Raw genomic sequence first — 18,763 nt, forward strand, 5'->3', positions numbered from 1 at the left:
TAGTGAACTTATGTATTGGCATGTTCTTATTGCGTATATGAGGGGGCTTGTGCCTCGTCGATACCTCGCTCATTACACTAAAGCTTAAATTTTGTCCAAATTCCTTAAGAATGACCCCTGAATCACAAAGGCCGTAGAATAAGTAGTTGTAATTACTAAAAATGTTTTAGCGCAAAAAGCGAGGTATTACGAGGAGGTAAACCCCTTATATGTTTATATATTTATATATGTTTATTCGTTTATATATTAAACCCCTCACTTTCAGTAGATAAAACTTCTCATATTTATTTTTTCCTTGTTTTTTTAAATAATGCAAAAAAATCCTGCACCCCCTCCATTGAACGTCTCTTCCCCCATGAGAACTTTCTCCATGGAAAATCCTCCCACGTAACCCCTCCCTCAACTCTTCCCCCAACCAAAAAAATCTCCCTGAAAACGTCTGTAAAATTCCCAGTAACCATTACTATATGTAAACACAGGTCAAAGTTTGTAACTAGCAGCTCCTCCCACGGGGACTGTGGGGAGTAAGTCGGCCCCAAAGACACAGCTATTAGGTTTTTCGACTATTGGGAATAAAATGGCTATCTCATAATTTTGATCCAGTGACTTAGGGGTAAAAATGAGCGTGGGAAGGGACCTAGGTGTCCTCCAATTTTTTGGTCACTTAAAAAGGGCACTAGAACTTTTCATTTCCGTTAGAATTAGCCCTTTCGGGACATTCTATGACCACTGAGTCGATACGATCACCCCTGGGAAAAAAAACAAAAACAAAAAAACAAATAAACACGTATCCGTGATTTGTCTTCTAGCAAAAAATGCGAAATTCCTACAATAGGGTTCTCTGATACGTTGAATATGATGGTGTGATTTTCGTTAAGATCGTATGACCTTTAGGGGGTGTTTTTCCCTATTTTCTAAAATGAGGCAAATTTTCTCAGGCTCGTATTTTTTGATGGATAAGACTAATCTTAGTGAAACTTATATATTTAAAATCAGCATTAAAACGAGATTCTTTTGATGCGACTATTGGTATCAACATTCCAATTTTAGAGTTTCGGTTACTATTGAGCCGGGTCGCTCCTTACTACAGTTCGTTACCACGAACTGTTTGATGAAGGTCCATCTTAGTTTTGAGAATAATTTTTAAGACAACAAATTTTAGCTTGTAGCACGAAATACTGGGGTATAGGAGGGGAAGTTGGCACTCTGCCCCATAGTAAATTACATCCCTGTAAATATTCCTTATATTTTCTCACCTGTAATTAATGTTTAAGCGACATTTTCAAGAAATGACCAAAGGATAACTACTGCTGAATCTTCTATTTATTCTTCTAATCCTTCTTAAACTAAAAAACCTTTTATCAGCACCAAATTTTCCTGAATTTGCAAACCTAAAAGTTCAAATGCTCTATTTCTTCAGATTAGGCTGTCAAACACGACTGGTCAGATTGTACACGAAAAAAAATGTTAACTCGGAATTTGGAATCCCATATTTCAAAAATCCTGGGAGGTGAGGGCTCGCCATTTGTTAAACTAGTTTAATAAAAGCTATTCTTGATTGCCAACTGTCCGAATAATAATAATAAAAAAAAAAACACACTAGACATCCTTAAAACTTATTTATTGTTTAGGTTTGCTTGATGGCTTGAATACTAGTCCTGATTTTTACAGTAGTGGTTTTAGCCACCATAATGTGTGGGAGGGAAATATGCCACAGGAGTGTAAAAATAAAAAAAATAAGATGAAATTATTGTCATATGTGGGAAAAACTGGGACGGGAGGCAGTTGCCCCCCTACCTAGGCCTCCTAAAACGTAAAGAGCGACTTAGTAAAGAGCAAACCGCATCTTATATTAACCAAAAATTAAAAAAACCTTGTTTCACAAGAAACTGCCGAAGGAAAAAAAAAAAAACTGTTATTTGGCACTTATTCAGGAATGTTAACCATCATTTCGGTTGAACTAAAAAAAAAAAAGCTTATAGGAAAAAAAAATTATGATGGTTTTAAAAAATATCCAGAAATTTGTTGAAAATGGTATCCGATCGAAGCGAAAAGCGCACCATTGGAATCGGTATAGTTGAAAACTTTTGGATTTTAGGAAAATAGGAGAATTACAGTCCTCCACCTTGAACAAAAAGAAAAATGATCTTATTATAACTGATTAAAAAAGAAAAAAAAAACAGATCAAAGTCCCTTAGAAAAAATAAAATACAAACTGGTCTAGCCAGATGGCTTTTGGTTGATAGTATCTACGCCACAACTTTAGCTGACATCGATTGATTTTATTGAAACTTTGATGCAAAAAGACGAAATATGGTTAAAGCTGGTTTAGAATAAGTGGTAAGGAGGGAGCTTCTGCATTTCAAATTTAATATGGAGAATAGTAAGATTATATTATTCCACTAGAAATGGTATGGGATTGGTAGTCGTTTCAATGTACTTTTGGCAGACTTTTTAAAACTATTTTTGGCAGATTTTTTTTTTTTTAATATTTGAAATGTCAATGTTCCAATATACGCTCATTTTAAAGGATATTTTGATGATACTCAATCTTTTTTAATCAAACCACTAGTGGTAACGAACTATAACTAAGGAGCGACCCGGCTCAATAGTAAACAAAACTCTAAAAAATGGAATTCTGATATAAATTGATACATCAAAACAATTTTATTGTTACGCTTATTTGAAATATATAAGTTTCATTAAGTTTATTACTATCCATCCAAAGTTACGAGCCTGAGAAAATTTGACTTGTTTTCGAAAAAGGGGAAACATCCCCTAAAAGTACTGGAATCTTAATGAAAATCACGCCATCAGATTAAGCGTATCAGAGATCCACACTGTGGAGGTTTCAAGCTCCTATCTGCAGAAATATGGAATTTTGTATTTTTTGCCAGAAGAAAGTTCACGGATACGCGTTTATTTTTTTTCCCCAGGGGGGATCATATCAACCTAGTGGTCCTGGAATTTCGCAAGAGGGTTCATTCAAATAGAAATTAAAATTTCAAGAGCCCTTTTTAAGTGAACAAAAAATTGGAGGGTAACTAGGTCCCTGCCACGCTCATTTCTCCCCAAAGTCACCTGATCAAAATTTTGAGTTAGCAATTTTGTTCAACATAGTCGAAAAATTTAATAACTATGTCTTCGAGAACGACTTAATCCTCCACAGTCTCCGGGGGAACGGCTGCAAATTATGAACTTTCCCCATTGTTGACAAATAGTATTGGTTATTGGGAAGTATAAAAACATTTTTAGGGGGATTTTTATTGGGGGTCGGGGTAGATGGTTACTTGGGAGGATCTTTACATGGAGGATTTTTTAATGGGAAGAGAATTTCTATGAAGTTGTCACTGGATTTCCCAGCATTATTTAAAAAAAAATAAGAAATTAAACTTTAAAAAAAATACGTTTTTTCAACTGAAAGTAAGGAGAAACATTAAAACTTAAAACGAACGGAAATTACTACGGCTATGAGGAAGTTCGCTTCCTCGTCAATATATGGCTCTTTACGCTAAAGTACCTTTAGCAATTTCAAAAGAGCTATTTATTCTAATTAAACGGCTTTTGGGATTCAAGGGCATTCTTAAAGAACTGTAACAAAATTCAAACTTTAGCGTAAAAAGGGAAATATCGACGAGGGATCGAACCCTCTCATATTACGGGTACCTCGTCAGTACCTCGCTCTTTACGCAAAAGTTAGAATTTTGTTAAATAATGGTCGATATAAACAATAATTTGTTTGTGTCATTTTTCGGCCAATCTTAGCAATTAAAATTATCTTAAGCAGCTTCTTAGCTATGATTTTTATGTGATAATTAAATAAAAAAAACTAATTTCTTTAGCTGAAAGTAAGGAGCGACATTAAAACTTAAAACGAACAGATATTACTCCGTATATGAAATGAGTTGTCCCCTCCGCAATCCCTCACTCTTCACGCTAAAGCTTTTAATTGTTTTAAAAAGTAGAATTGTGGCACAGAGTCAAACTTTACCGTAAAGAGCGAGGGATTGCGGAGGGGACAACTCATTTCATATACGGAGTAATTTCTGTTCGTTTTAAGTTTTAATGTCGCTCCTTACTTTCAGCTAAAAATATTAGTTTTTTTTTATTTGATTTCTGAACGTTTTTGAATTAATGCATGTTTGGTTTTGGCTCTCCGCACATAAATTATTAAAAAGAAATTTGTATATTAATTCTTTTTTTGGCTAAATGGCTTTCTCTTAGTTTTGATCAGACGATTTTGAGAAATAAGGGGTGGAGAAGGAGGCCTAGTTGCCCTCCAATTTTTTGGTTACTTAAAAAGGCAACTAGAACTTTTAATTTTAACGAACGTTTTTATTAGTAAAAAATATACGTAACTTAAGAATTAACTTACGTAACAAACTTTCATAACCTTATATTTTTATTATGTATACGAGGGGGTTTGTACCCTCGTTAATACTTCGCTCTTTACACTAAATCGTAAGTTTTGTCCCAATTCTTTAAGAACGACCCCTGAATCAGAAAAGCCGTAGAATAAATAGTTGAAATTACTAAAAATACTTTAGCATAAAGAGCAAGGTATTAATCTCCTCCTAAATACCTCGCTCTTTATTCTAAAGTATTTTTAGAACCCCTCATAGGCGTAATAATCTCTGTTCGTTTTAAGTTTCAATGCTACTTCTTCCTTTCATTTGAAAAAACGTTTTCATGTTTATTTTTCATTGTTTTCTTATAGTAATGCTAGAGAATCCTGCGCCCTTGTCATTGAATTTTTCTTCCCCCATGACAGATTCCTCCAAGGAAAGATCCTCCAACATAGCCCCCTCTCCTCAGCCCCACCCCCAAACAAAATAAAATCCCCCTGAAAACCTCTGTACACTTCCCAATAACCATTACTATATGTAAACACTGGTCAAAGTTTGTAACTTGCAGCCCCTCCCCCAAGGATTGTGGGGGAGTAAGTCATCCCCAAAGACATAGTTATTATGGTTTTCGATTATGCTGAACAAAATGGCTATCTCAAAATTTTGATCCGTTGACTTTGGGAAAAAATAAGCGTGGGAGGGGGCCTCGATGCCCTCCAATTTTTTGGTCACTTAAAAAGGGCACTAGAACTTTTCATTTCCGTTAGAATGAGCCCTCTTGCGACATTCTAGGACCACTTGGTCGATACGATGACCCCTGGGGAAGAAGAAAAAAAACAAAAAGCAAACAAACAAACAAATAAACACGCACCCGTGATTTGTCTTCTGGCAAAAAATACAAAATTCCACATTTTTGTAGATAGGAGCTTGAAACTTCTACAGAAGGGTTCTCTGATACGCTGAATCTCATGATGTCATTTTCGTTAAGATCCTTAGACTTTTAGGGGGTGTTTCCCCCTATTTTCCTAAATAAGGTAAATTTTCTCAGGCTCGTAACTTTTGATGGGTAAGACTAAACTTGATGAAACTGATATATTTAAAATCAGCATTAAAATACGATTCTTTTGATGTAGCTATTGATATCAAAATTCAATTTTTTAGAGTTTTGGTTACTATTGAGCCTGGTCGCTCCTTACTACAGTTCGTTACCACGAACTGTTTGATAAACCAAATATATTGTATGCTTTGGACCTGTGGTTATTATTAAATATAAAAAAATACAAGTTATTCCAATTGAAAGTAAGGAACAACATTAAAACTTTAAACGAACAGAAATTCTTATGTATATGAGAGGGTTGACTCCTTCTCAGCAACTCACTCTTTACGCTAATGCTTGACTTTTTGTTCCAATTATTTAAGAATAACTCCTGACACACAAGGACCGTTTAAATAGAATAACAAGTAATTACAAATTCATAAACATTTTAGCATAAAGAGTGAGGTACAGAGGAGGGGAAAAATTCCTCATATACGTAATAACAACCAAAAGAAAAGCCCGAGAAAATTGCGGTTCAATAGTTCGTGGTAACAAACTGTGAGTAAGGAGCCACCCGGCTCAATAGTAACCAAAACTCTAAAAAAAAGTTTTTCTAAGAAAAGGATGCATGCATACATTTTTGTGGGGGGGGGACGACGTTTCTGTTGGGGGTTTTTACACGCGGGAGTTTACCATGGGGAGGAAACTTCTCACTGGTTGAACTTGTCAAGGGAAATTATACACTGTGGGAATTTGCCAGAATTCTTATACAAGATTCTTTTTTTATGTCTTGCTTTCTCTTTTCTGTCTCATTCTGACGCGCGGAGTGGTTAAGACTAATTGTCCGGGGTAAATTTTCACCGGGATCGAATTGTCTATAAGATATTTCCATGGTGAGGGGTTTCTCCGTGGAGGTGGGGTCATATTTCCTGGCATTATTTAAAAAGCGATCAGAATTTATACAAAAAAACAAGTTTTTCTACTTAAAGTAAGGAGCGACATTAAAACTTAAATGGAAAAGATATTATTCCGTATTTGAAAGGAGTTGTCTCCTCTTCAACGCCTCACTCTTTACGCTAAGGGTTTATATTGTTTTAAAAAGTGAGCAGTGAGAAGGAGTTAAACTATAGCGCAAAGAGCGAGGCGTTGAGGAAGAGACAGCCCCTTTCATATACGGAATAATTTCTGTTCGCTTTAAGTTTTAATGTTGCTTCTTAATTTCAGTAGAATTTTTTTATTTATTATTATATAGCTAGTCAAGCAAACTGAGTTATTATGAACCATTGTAGCAACATCGTTTGGAGAGACTCGTTTGACTAACCGCTAGCTCTGTGTACTGTTCCATCCCACTTTTTAAGGCCATAATGAAAGAAAGGTTAAAATTGTTAGAAGACGTCTGGGGGATTGTAAAAGATTTTAGTTTTCGGCCGTCTGGATGCCGTCAGAAACAAGAAACAGGATGTCCCCGAATGGGCTAGGAATAGGTCAGATGAAAGAATTTAAAAGTGATTAAACTTAATGGGAAGGATTAAAGATCAAAAGCCAGTTTTAGGGGGGGGCAGAGGGGAGACTTACCCCAGGTGGAGAACATTTAGAAGGCAAAATGTCAAATAAATAATTTAACAGTTATAATTATTTTATAATTTTTAGAACATTATTTTATCAAAATAAAGTAGAGATAAAAATAATTAATTGATCCTTATTTGATTAATTAAATAAAAAATAGTGATAATTAAAAAGTAACAATGAAAGTAATTAATAATAATTAGATAATATTGTGATTAAACTACTAAATCGAAAATAACAAAACATAAACTAATAATTAATTAATAAATCGAAAATAATTGAATTAATAAATAACAATTTTGTTAGAATTTGGCCTGAAAATCTTTTTGGGGGAAAGGGAGGTGGGGTGTTAGTCAATATTTTTTTTGGGCGCAAGAGGGGCCAGAACCACCACTGTAAAGATCAAAGCTGTGAATAGATAGGGGTGAAGTAGGAGCATGGTCAGCTGTGATGATCTCAGGTGAGTTGATGCTGCCGTAGCTGCAAGTAGTAGTAGTAGCAGTATATATGGCAGTCATTTAAAAAACAAAAGCGACAATGTCACTGAGCTACCCCTTAGGGCCAATGATCCTCTTAAAAACAAAATCGGATCCGATATTGAATTTTGTTGCTGCTTATGTATGGTGAAATACGTATACCCTGTATAGCATATGGTACCTTTAATTTTGAAACGGAATTAATTCAAAGGTCTTAGCCTCTTACCTTCATTACTATCGGTACGCCTAGTAATACAAATCTTAATCAAGTGGTAGAAATAATTTTAAATGGTTTTCAACAAGCAACTTTTAGAAACGGCTAAAAAACGAATACAACCATTAAGTAGCAACCTCATCACATAAACAATATGACGTAAGTATTTTATCAAAATGCCAATTTGAAATTTCAAATATCTCTTAAGTCCCATTTAAGCTGTTTATTAACAATCTTCATACTGCAATAGCTGATTAAATTATATGGTAAAGTTGCTAATGACATCCAAGAAATATTCTTGCTCTCGGCTAAATAAAGGTCATATGAGCTAATTTCATTGAAGCTAATCTCCAAGACAAGGACTGGAATGTTTCATCAAAGCCAAAGCAGGGTCCATCTAACTTGACAAAACTTCACTAATCTGTTCCCTGTCAATTTTGAGGCTCTGTTTTAATCTGTAGCTCACAATGGTTAGAAAGATAGGCTGGAGCTTTCCCCCTCATGCAAGGCAAAAATTTGTAAAAGATGAAATTTAGTGGGTGGAAAAGGAGGGTAACAAAATTTGCAATATTTGTAAGTTTTGAAAAACTGTTTTAGCTTTCTCTTAAACGTCCAAATTTGTATGATGGAGGGAGGAATAAACAGTAGCTTATTGAAAAAATTGAAAAATATTGAGATTTCTAGGAGGGGGTGGGCCATAGAGCCCCTGTATGTATGCCTCTGACTATTCTTTTCAATAACTTATTCTTTTTAATAGAATTTCCAAGAAAAACAACAATTATGCTTTTGAAGGGCTTGTGCAGGGGAGAGACAAAATTGCCTGAGATCTACAGACTAGAGGGAAAATTGAATGATTTTGAAAAATCGACTAAAAAAAACTTTTGAGATTCGGTTATTTGAAAAGGTGACTGTCTAATCGCTTCAAGAAAATCCATCAATTAATTAAACAGGCATACTAATCATTGACAATATGCTTAAATAGAGACTATGACAAACAAAAGAAAAGCATTGCAAATTGCGAAGGCCGGGCAGCTCACCTTATTTTTGCAACATATAGGGGACTTTTGCAGACTCCTAGGGCTCTTAGGAATTATCGCGCAGCACTTACACTTCTTGACATAAGAAATTGTAATATTATGTAAGCAGCCTTCGGCTGACTCTGCCCTCCTCTCCTTAATTTGCTTAAACACGGGCTTCCTTACCATAGACACTAGATCCTCTTGTGCACTTATGCGACTGTGTCCAGCGACTGTTAAAGAAATTATGAAAAGATTCAAATTTTACCATAAAGAGGGCGGGCTTGAGAAGAGACAGACCCCATCATATACGGAATAGCTTCTGTTCGTTTCAAGTTTTGATGTTGATAACTTTTTGATGTTGATGTTGATAACAAGTTCTGATGTTGCTTCTTACTTTCAGTTGAATAATATGTTTTTTTTAATTTAGTTTCTCTCCGTTTTTCGAGTCATACCAGGATATCCTCTTCCATCCCTGTGTAAAATTTTTCCTATAAAATACCCCCTCCTCGACCCAAAAAAACTTTTTGCACCATAGAAAGTTGATTCCGGGGAAAATACTGTATATTTTCCAATAACTAATGCTATTAATGAACAATGGATAAATTGCGTAACTTACAGTCCTTTCACCAGGGATTATAGGGGGTCGTATAGTCCCCAAAGGCATAGTTATTAGTTTAATTCATTTCTTTCAATATAGTTCGTTTAACTACAAAACTATGTAACAATTTTTTTTTTCTTTGCTGTTTATCGTTTTTGTTTTTATTTATTTATAATACTCCGTACTTTGTATTTTTTATACTTTTACGGGTAATAAAGTTCATTCATTCATTCATTCATTCATAATCATAGCGGTCGCCCAAAGAAAGACATGAAAGCAGTTGATGCTGGGTGACGATATATGTAAGAAACACTTAACGAAAAAACTCTTAAATAACGAACAAAACAAACAAAAACGAAATTTAAAAAAATGACCAAACTCTAGTCATGAAAATGAAAAAATTAATATGCAATAACAAATCATAATTAAAATCAAAACAAAAAAAGAGAAAAGAAAAGGAAGAAGGCTAAACAAAAATACTAGAACTTCCAATTAGCATAAACTACGTGATCATGCCAAAACTTTGACCCTTTTGTCTTCAGGAGAAAATGAGCGGGACAGGGGGGCTAGTTGCCCTGCAATCTTTTTGGCAAATTAAAAGTAAGTTAAATTTGGCCGTTTAAATTCGTTTCAAGATAACCTTCAGGGGTTTGCTAAGGATTTGCCACTAATTTGATTTTGTAATGCCACTTGGAAACTGAAAACTTGCGACCATTTATGGTTTGATCATCGCTTACGTTGAATGAATCTTGAGCCAAGCATGAGTTAAATTTTCGTATTTGTTTGTGGAATTCCTTAGAGAGCAAATGAGGTCCTGTAACAGACAAAACGAATTCATGCGAACATTATGCAGGTAGCAATGCAATTCGACCAAGCAGGCAGCCACCCTCAAATAAATCATCTTTGTTTGCCACTTTTCCTGCGGGAAAATGGAGAACTCAACAGTGAATGCATGTCGAATCTTTTCAGGCTTTTACTGGATTTTTGCGTCACAGTTAGTTGGCGCTTAAGTTTGCTATTATGTTGTTCTTCTTCTAACGTAATATTTCTTCCATCTTCCCTTTCATTTTTGACCCATCCTGATTTTCGCCATCGCTGATATTCTAACAACACATTTCTTTGTTCTTAACTGTTATTTTGACACGTTCTGATACTTGTTTTCGTGTGTCTGCTAAGCCTACAATTCTTTGTTCTTCAGTTTCATTTTTGACACGTTCTGATTCCTGCTGTTGTATGTAATTCTCACAGCCATTTATCTTCTAACTGCATAGTTCTTTGTTCTCTCTCGTTATATCTTCTAACTTTTTTTAAATTCTCACTGCTACTTATACAACATATTTTTTTGTCCTTCAATTTCGTTGTTGACTCATTGTAGTTGTCTTTTTCACAAGTATTCTCAATACATGTTTTTTGTTATTCATTCTTGTTCATCATTGCTTCAGACATTTCTTCAACGTCCCTTGCCTTAGCTGCTCAGATTGGTCTTGTCACTTTTGATAATCTAGGTTGTTCACTTTCACTCGTGCATATATATCTCGGGCTGTTCGCTTTATCTTGTCTCAGTTGATGGTCCAGTTTGTTCATATTAGCTTATGTTTTTGTCCTCTTTGGTCCTGTTTGTCCTCATTTTGAGCTTCCGTTAATTTAAGTTTCTGTCTTCTAGATATTATGAAACTGCTGAAAATATTTTTTGAAATTTACATCGCCAAATATTAGTAAATGAATGTGTGTGTTTTTAATTTTTATTCTATAAATTCTTCTAAAACTGTATGGAAGGTATAATCTCATGCATCTTCCAATTGACATAGCTGATAAACTATTTAACCTTTTCTGATTCATTATTGGTATCAGATAATTTTTCATTGGCTTTAATTTGTAAAATTGTCTCTCCGGAAGCAAAGTTTACTGGAATTTTTAAGAATATTTAACAACTTCGAGAAAATTCTGTTCATTTTAATGTCAGTACGGGGCCCTTCCAAACCTTGGGTCCTATTGGGCCTGACTGTTCCAATCGCTCTTTATCCAGCCCTGTCTATCATACTTGGAAAGAGTCAATCAAATTAAACTGAATTCCCATGACTTTTGGAGATAATGAATCAGCATCATACTGCTGATGATGAACACTGTATATGTGTTCGAAATATGCAGTTAAATAATATTATGTCTATTCACTGTCAATAAAAAGGTTTCATCCCTATTTTGAACTGTTTTACTTTCGTCATGAAAAGGCAGTGTGGTCTTCGAAGTTATCTACGCTGGAGTATAACATTGTTAATAAGTTTTTTTCGGAAGGGGAGGGGCTGGGACATGAAGGGAGGGCCAGGAGTAAGCTCCACGATTTATCATTGATAAGTTTTTCCGAGGGGAGGGGTATCATGCTATGGAGGACAAAGGTTCAGCTCCCGTAAATTTTGGAATGAAATATTGTTAATGAGTTGTGTTTGTCTGTTTTTTAGGGGGAGGGGCCATGGATGGCGATGATTGAGTTTCCATAATTATCATAATAAAATGTCGTTAATAAGTTTTTTTGTGGGGGAGGGGTTGAACCATGTAGGGGAGCCAGGGGTCAGTTCCCTTATGTTTCGGAATAAAATACCACTAATAAGTTTGTTTGAGTGGGGATGGAGTTTCGGCTTATCTGATCTTTGGGATATTCTAAAAACCCTCACATAAGAACCTTATATGCCCACAGGGTACAAAGGCTGAAACGACCCTGCGGAAGACCAAAACACCGATGGTCCGATCATTCAAGATGCTTGAAGCTGGCAAACATCGATGTCCACGACGCAACAGCTTTAGGTGCTGATTGCAATAGTTGGATGAAGCTGACATCTCTATAGCTGACTCTCAACGCTGAGCCACGGCCGGCAGGAGACATAAGTCAAAAATAAGTAAAGTACAACAAACAACACTTGCCCCCAGGCCCTGGGGGGTTGTGTTGACCTTGGAGGTTTTGCTATTTGATATTTTGACTTATATTAACAAAATGTTTATCTAAGCAATTTGATCAGGCGGATTTAGGTAAGGAGGAAAAGGAGGCTAGTTGCCCTCCAGTCCCTTTTGACTCTGAAAAAGGGAACCAAAACTTTCAATATCCGATAGAATGAGCCCATTACAAAATTTATGCAACCATTCCTTCCATGAAAATCTTATATACCCCCAGGGATCAGTTACAACCCTTCTCGTTGGTTCTGGTGAGGGTTATGTTGACGCCAGAGTTTGTTATCTGATCGTTGGGCCATTTCAAACCAAATGGTTATCTCAAAAATTTTCATTGAATGTATTTGGGGAGGGTGCGTGTGGCAGTGGGGTGGTAGATGCCCGCCGATCACTTTTGATTGCCTCCGTGCTCTGGGTGGTTGTGTCGACCATGGTATGTTTTTCTATTCACTCTTTAAACTATTGTGAATAAAATGGCTGTATCAAAATTCTGATTGGATGTATTTTGAGGAAAACGACTTGGAGGGCTAGTTGCCCTCCAATCATTTTTGACTCTTAAAGAGGGTACTAGAAATTCCAATTTGGAATTGAATTAAACCCCTCTAGAGGCTATACAAACATTCCTTCCATAGGATTCTCATATACCCCAGGGGTATAATTTGTATTTGGCGTATTCGGGGGTGAAAGGATGTGAGGAAAATAGTCATCCTTTCATCTCTTTTGACTCAAAAAGGGCACTATAACTTTCGGTTTCAAATCAAGGGATGCAAGCATCCCTTCTATAGGAAGTGCCTCTGGGAAAAATAAAACATTGGAGTCTTATGCCTTAGACCTGATGGGGGAGGAAGACTAGCTGCCATCGAATCAATTTTGACTTTTAAAAAGGGAACAAGAACTTTCAGTTGCTATTCAAATGAGCCACTGAAGTTTATACGACCACTCTTGACATAAAACCTTATATACCCCTGGAATTTAACTTAAAACACTAGCCCAGGGGCTCTGGAGGTTTGTTTTGACCCTGGAATTTTTTTATTTGATCTTTGAATCATATTAAGCAAAACGGCTTTCTTAAAATTTTGATCGGATGCATTTGGAGAAAAAGGTCTTCGGGAGGTGGGAGGGACTAACTAATTTCGATCACCTTTGCTTTAAATAGATTAGGTTGGAGGAAGAGAGTGCGCAGTTGTGTTGGCCTCAGGTGGCTTGGTGCTGCAGTGAGTTATTATTATTATTAGTAGTAGTTGTATATCCCAGAATTTTTTTTTATATATGATCTTTGATCTATTTTGAAAATAATAGCTAATTAAAAATTTTATACCATGTATTTCGGGAAAAGAGGTTAGAGGGATTGGATCACTTTTGACTCTTAAAAAGGGAGTCACAACTTTTGATTATTAATCATTAGTAGTGAGGGGGCTCCAGGTCCGACAAGCACGGTATCCCTTCAAATCCCGATTCTGACATTTTTTTAGACTTCTTCAAGACGCAGGTGCATGTTACGTCATGAGGAATGTTTATTTTTGCTTGTTACATAATAAGTAGTGTTTAAAAACTTACGAAGGCCAGGGGAAAAAGCTTTCAAAGCTTCTTTACTCCATTATTTCTAAGATTGTTACCTAATAGTTTCTTTGATTCTGAAAAAAACCTTCAGGGGCCCACTAGTGGGGGAACTTTCAAGACATCGAACTCTGGTGAGCAATTCCACTGGGCCCCCTAGCTTCAAATTCTAACAAGAAACCCTAGCAAGCAATTCTAATGGGGGACCCTAGCATTCAATTCCAATAGTTTCCCTAGCATCTAATTTCGCCAGGGCCCTTAACCTAACCAACAGGGTCTGAGAATCCAATTTTGGACCCTAAGTGGGTGCTCTTGTATCCAATTCCATCGGATCCCTAATCTAACCGCTGTAGGCCCTAGCATCCAATTTCTCCGAGTCCCTAACCTAACCTAACTACCAGGAGTCCCTAGCGAGAAATTCTACGCAACATGCGCTTATTACATTATGGGTTTTATTTACTATTCGCTGTTACGTAATTGGATCGCAAGTCTGCTAGTCAAGTGGAATATCTCCAGTCGTATCTAAGGGAAGGGGGAGAAAACACGTGGGTGTTACGTAATACGGTGCACACGTGGGTGTTACGTAATGACGCTGTACAGGTGGGATGTTAAACAATATTCTGAGAAATTCCATTTTCTTTCGATGAAAATATAAGCAAAAATAACCATGAATTTAATAAAGGCGGGGATCCTACGCAATAATTCCTTAGGGGAGGGCTGCTATTAGATAAAAAGTTTTACTTACCCTTAACTTTAGGTTTTACAAAACTCATATAAGCAAAAAGAAAGAATTCTGCATTTTTTGTTGCTAGAAGAAAGATTCCGAATGCTTGTGTGCTATGGGACATTCTTTTTGGCAAAAATAAATGTATATGTCATGTTTTGTAGATGTTTTGTAGATGTATATATTTTGTAGACTGCCTGCAAATTAAACAACGAATACACCCACATCATTGCCTTTTTCTGGGCTCAAATGTCGGACAAGTGTCAGACACTAGCATTTTCAAAAGGATATTCATGGTTTACTATATATATGGTAAAACATAATTTGGGAGATACTAGGGTTTGGCAAAACAGACGATTTCTAATATGTACATATTAGGCATGACACGAGACAAAGCTGAATTCCTGTGTAAAATATGTAGATACTGGGCGAAATCAACAAAAATAACCATTGAAGAATTATTTTGTTTGTACTATTGGATTCCTTATAGTGGAATTAAGCTGATCCATTCTTATCTGACATTTGACTTTTTTTGTAGATACTACGTTTTGCAACCACCTCTTACATAAAAACCTTGCATATCCCCGGGGCATAACTTAAAATGCTTGCCCTCTGGGCTCTGGGGGGTTTTGACGACCCGAAGTTTTTTTATCTGATGTCTGAACATTTTTTTTTAGCAAAATGAATGTCTCAAATTTTTTCGGATGGGTTTGAAGAAAAAAGGGCGTGGTGGGGTGTGGGGGGCTAGTTGCCCCATGACCTCTTTGACTATTAAAAAACGAACTGGAATTTTCAATTTCCTATGAAATGAGCCCCTCTGAAGTTTGTATGAGCATCCTGCCCTTATGAACTACATATGCCCCCAGTGCATAACTTAAAACACCTGTCGCTGGGCCCTGGGGGCTGTTTCGACCCCGGAGTATTGTTCTCTAATCTTTTAACTATTTTTAATAAAAGTATATATTAAATTTCCATTTGATAAATCTGGGGAAAAAAGATCGCGAGGGGCTGGTTGGCCTGAGATTACATTGACTCATAGAACGCGCACTAGAGCATCCGATTGCCGATCGATTGAGCCCCCTCCAAAGTTTATAAGACCACTGCTTCCCTATAAAGACCCCAGGAAAAATAATAAACATTGGAACATAATGGCCTTTACTATAGGCAACGCTATAGTGTTACCTCTGATTTCTGTTTTTTAAATAGTACCGAGAAATCCTACTCCTCTCCATGGAAAATTCCCTTTACCTTAAAAAATTCCTTTCCCTCTGAAAAATTCCTCAATGAAAAAATGTTTAATATGCCCCCCCGCCCGCCATAAAAATCCCCCTCCCAAAAAATATTTAGGTACTTCACAATAGCCAATAGCATATGTAAACAACGGGCAAAGTTCATTAAAAGGAAAATCCTTCCGCGGGGAAATCCCCCTCACAAAAATTCCCTTTAAACAAAATTTCCATATATTTCCCAACAACAAATACTACATGAGAACAATATTGGCAAATTTCGCAACTTAAAGCGCTTCCTCCGGGGACTGTGGCGGATTATTTCATCAGTAGAGGCATTGTTATTGGACTTTTCAGGTATGCTGAATAAAACAGATAGAAATAGATAAAAATAGGCGTGGTAGGGAACGCTAGTGGGTCTCTGATACTTTTGGTCACTTAAAAAGAGCCATAGAACTTTGAATTCCATTCAAATAAGCTTTCTCTAAATCTTCTAGGACCGCCAGGTTGTGGGATTAGCCCTGGAAAGAAAATAAATAAACCCACATTCATGATATTTCTTCTGCCCCAAAAATACAAAATTCCATATTTTTGTAAATAGGAGCTTGAAAACTAGGAGCTGCTATGTTAATTTTAATGGCGTGGTTTTCATTAAGGTCGCTTGGATTGTTGTAGATGTTTCCCCGCTTTTTCGAACATTAGGTAAATCTTCTCGGTCTTTTAGCTTTTGATGGGTAAGGAAGGTTAAACTTGATGAATGATATATTATTGAAGTCAGCATAGAAGGCCAATTGTTCTGTTTTTTTTTTTTTTTTTTTATTTAATTTACTATTTAGCGGAGGTACTTCTCACTTATAGTTTTTTACCATGAACTGTTTGATGAGTCCTATGTAAGAAAGGCGTCCCTTTCCACTCTAAGCTAACCCCTCCCGACCTGTTTGGGCATACCTTGGTTCCATTTATAAGTGAGTTATTTGTTGGCTTTTCCAAAATGATCAGTGTTTAATTGTTTTTTTTTTCAAATAAATAATTTATCTATCTGAAGAATTTTTAAAGAAATTCTAATTTTTACTTTTGCTTGACTAAATTTGAATTTTTGATGGGGCAATGTGCCCCCCCTCGTTCTTCTAGAGTAATCAAGTTACTAGTATAACTTAGCTAGCCCAACGGAAAATCTGACAAATCATTTGAATTTACCTCACCTTCACGGACCTAGCTTAATTTCCCTTTTCACTCTAATGACTTTTTTTTTAATCGTTAAAACTGGTTGACAGGAAACCCCAAAGAATGGGCTATTATTGGGTAAATATATAGCCAATCAGAGATAGTCCCTCATTTATCAAGCGCTTAAATTTCCTGGAGAACAGAAGATCTTAGAAATTCCAAGATCAGTGATGCTGGAGATTTAGCTCCGTTATGTCATCATATATTTTCGGGTGTGCTTTATCTGGAATTATATCTTAAAATTAGAAGGTGTAGATCCTTTGGAGTTTGTGTAAAGTGCATTACGAATTTATTATTACATCATGTCAAAAGTTATGATTTTAAACATTATATATTTAATATTATGGTGCGTTTCAGGTCCCGTCAAAGCCTTTTTAGGAGATGGTAAGTTTGTTGATTGAATATACATAATTTGGTTTTACTTATCTTGAGGTAGATTTGATTTGAGGTTTTCTATATTTTGAAGTATAAAGTCTACAGCAGAATTTTAAAAGTAATTGCCTGTAATTGTTTTTCTTAATGACGTTCAAAGTTATCTGCCACATCCAAGATTTGCAGTTGGGCTGTGGGCTTGAGTTATTTTTTGGACCTTGTCCTGTCCACACACAGTTACCGTTCTAACCTCTCTGGTGCCTGGGATGTAATCTAGATTAGCACCTTTCCTGTCCAACAGCAGTTTTTAGAACCCCCCTTCTCCTGGCAAAATTTTAACAAATTTGAATCTGTTAAAAAAAATAATTTACTAACACAATTTTGTATTTAATTAAATCTGACGTTTCTTACTTTATATGGGAAAACTACGGGAAAAATGAAAATTTCGGACTCAATTTGAGCTGCGCCCTCTGCTTTATCTTATGAAAAAAAAAAAAGAAAAAAAAATCAAAATTGTAAGTGGATTATAAATGTTAGATTATTTATTTGAAATGTTGTCCTCCTAAAATTTCTGTGCCGGGAATAAACACCCCCTTAACCCTCCTCTAAAACCATCTCTGCTCCCTCACATCCGCTTCATGAACTTATTCATTGACAAAGAATAAGAAGCTTTCGGTTCTATCTATTTATCTAACGGGTATCTTCTGAATGGTAAGAAATTAACTAATACTCTTCGGTAAATCAACAACTGAACAACAATCCTCGACTTAAATAAGAAATGTGCATGACATATGAAATGCTTAAAATTACTGATTCAATAAATCTTTAATAAGCAGGGTCTGACTTTCTTAAGCCGCCTTTCTTAAGTAGGCAGCGTAGATGACCCACCTCGGCTAACTTTTTTTTACTATAAAGACAAACCCCTTAGAATCTGACGAAAACCATTTTATGTCTCCAAATAAAAAATTAATAAGGCTCCCCCCCCACTTTACTAAATTAGCACCCATGTGCAAACAAGGCCGTATCCAAGGGGAGGAGTTTGACTCGTAAAAACATAACAAAAAAGAATACGAGGAAATTTTGATGCGTTGTTTAAAAATGCTCGTATCCCCCTAATTTTGATATAATGACTCAACTTTCAAATTTGTTTTTCAACCTGAAGAGTTTTAAGTCAAGAGCAACTATATTCTAGAAGGCATTGTGGGTCTTCCAAGGAGTGATAGCTTCTCTCTAATGTTTGGTAATTTCTTTTCTTTGTAATGTTAGTCACTCTTCACTTCACTGAAACTAAATGCTGAAAATTTGAGATATATTCACTTTACTGAATTCTATAGATACTAATCATACGAAAAGTAAAAAGGACACGAAAAATAATTGATCGCTAAGCTTATGATTGCCGTATACTTGAATTATCAATTTAGGCCTGTTTTGAGTTATAATTGGATAATACTCGAGTTCTTTTACT

The 18,763-nt window shown here is 35.9% G+C and overlaps 1 protein-coding gene across 3 annotated transcripts in view; it reads left to right on the plus strand.

The window, feature by feature from the left end:
- Positions 1–18,763, plus strand: part of LOC136037874 (lachesin-like) — a 368,714-nt gene that overhangs the window by 94,222 nt on the left and 255,729 nt on the right. For 2 of the 3 annotated variants that reach the window (XM_065720725.1, XM_065720728.1), the window contains exon 1: positions 17,108–17,310. The exons of the other annotated variant lie outside the window; for it this stretch is intronic. In XM_065720725.1, the coding sequence (XP_065576797.1) occupies positions 17,229–17,310 (82 nt within the window). In that variant the 5' untranslated portion in view covers positions 17,108–17,228. Of the gene's footprint in view, positions 1–17,107; positions 17,311–18,763 lie in introns of those variants that run through there. 3 annotated transcript variants of the gene reach the window in all.

Source organism: Artemia franciscana, chromosome 17 (genome assembly GCF_032884065.1).
Source record: "Artemia franciscana chromosome 17, ASM3288406v1, whole genome shotgun sequence".
NCBI lineage: Eukaryota > Metazoa > Arthropoda > Branchiopoda > Anostraca > Artemiidae > Artemia > Artemia franciscana.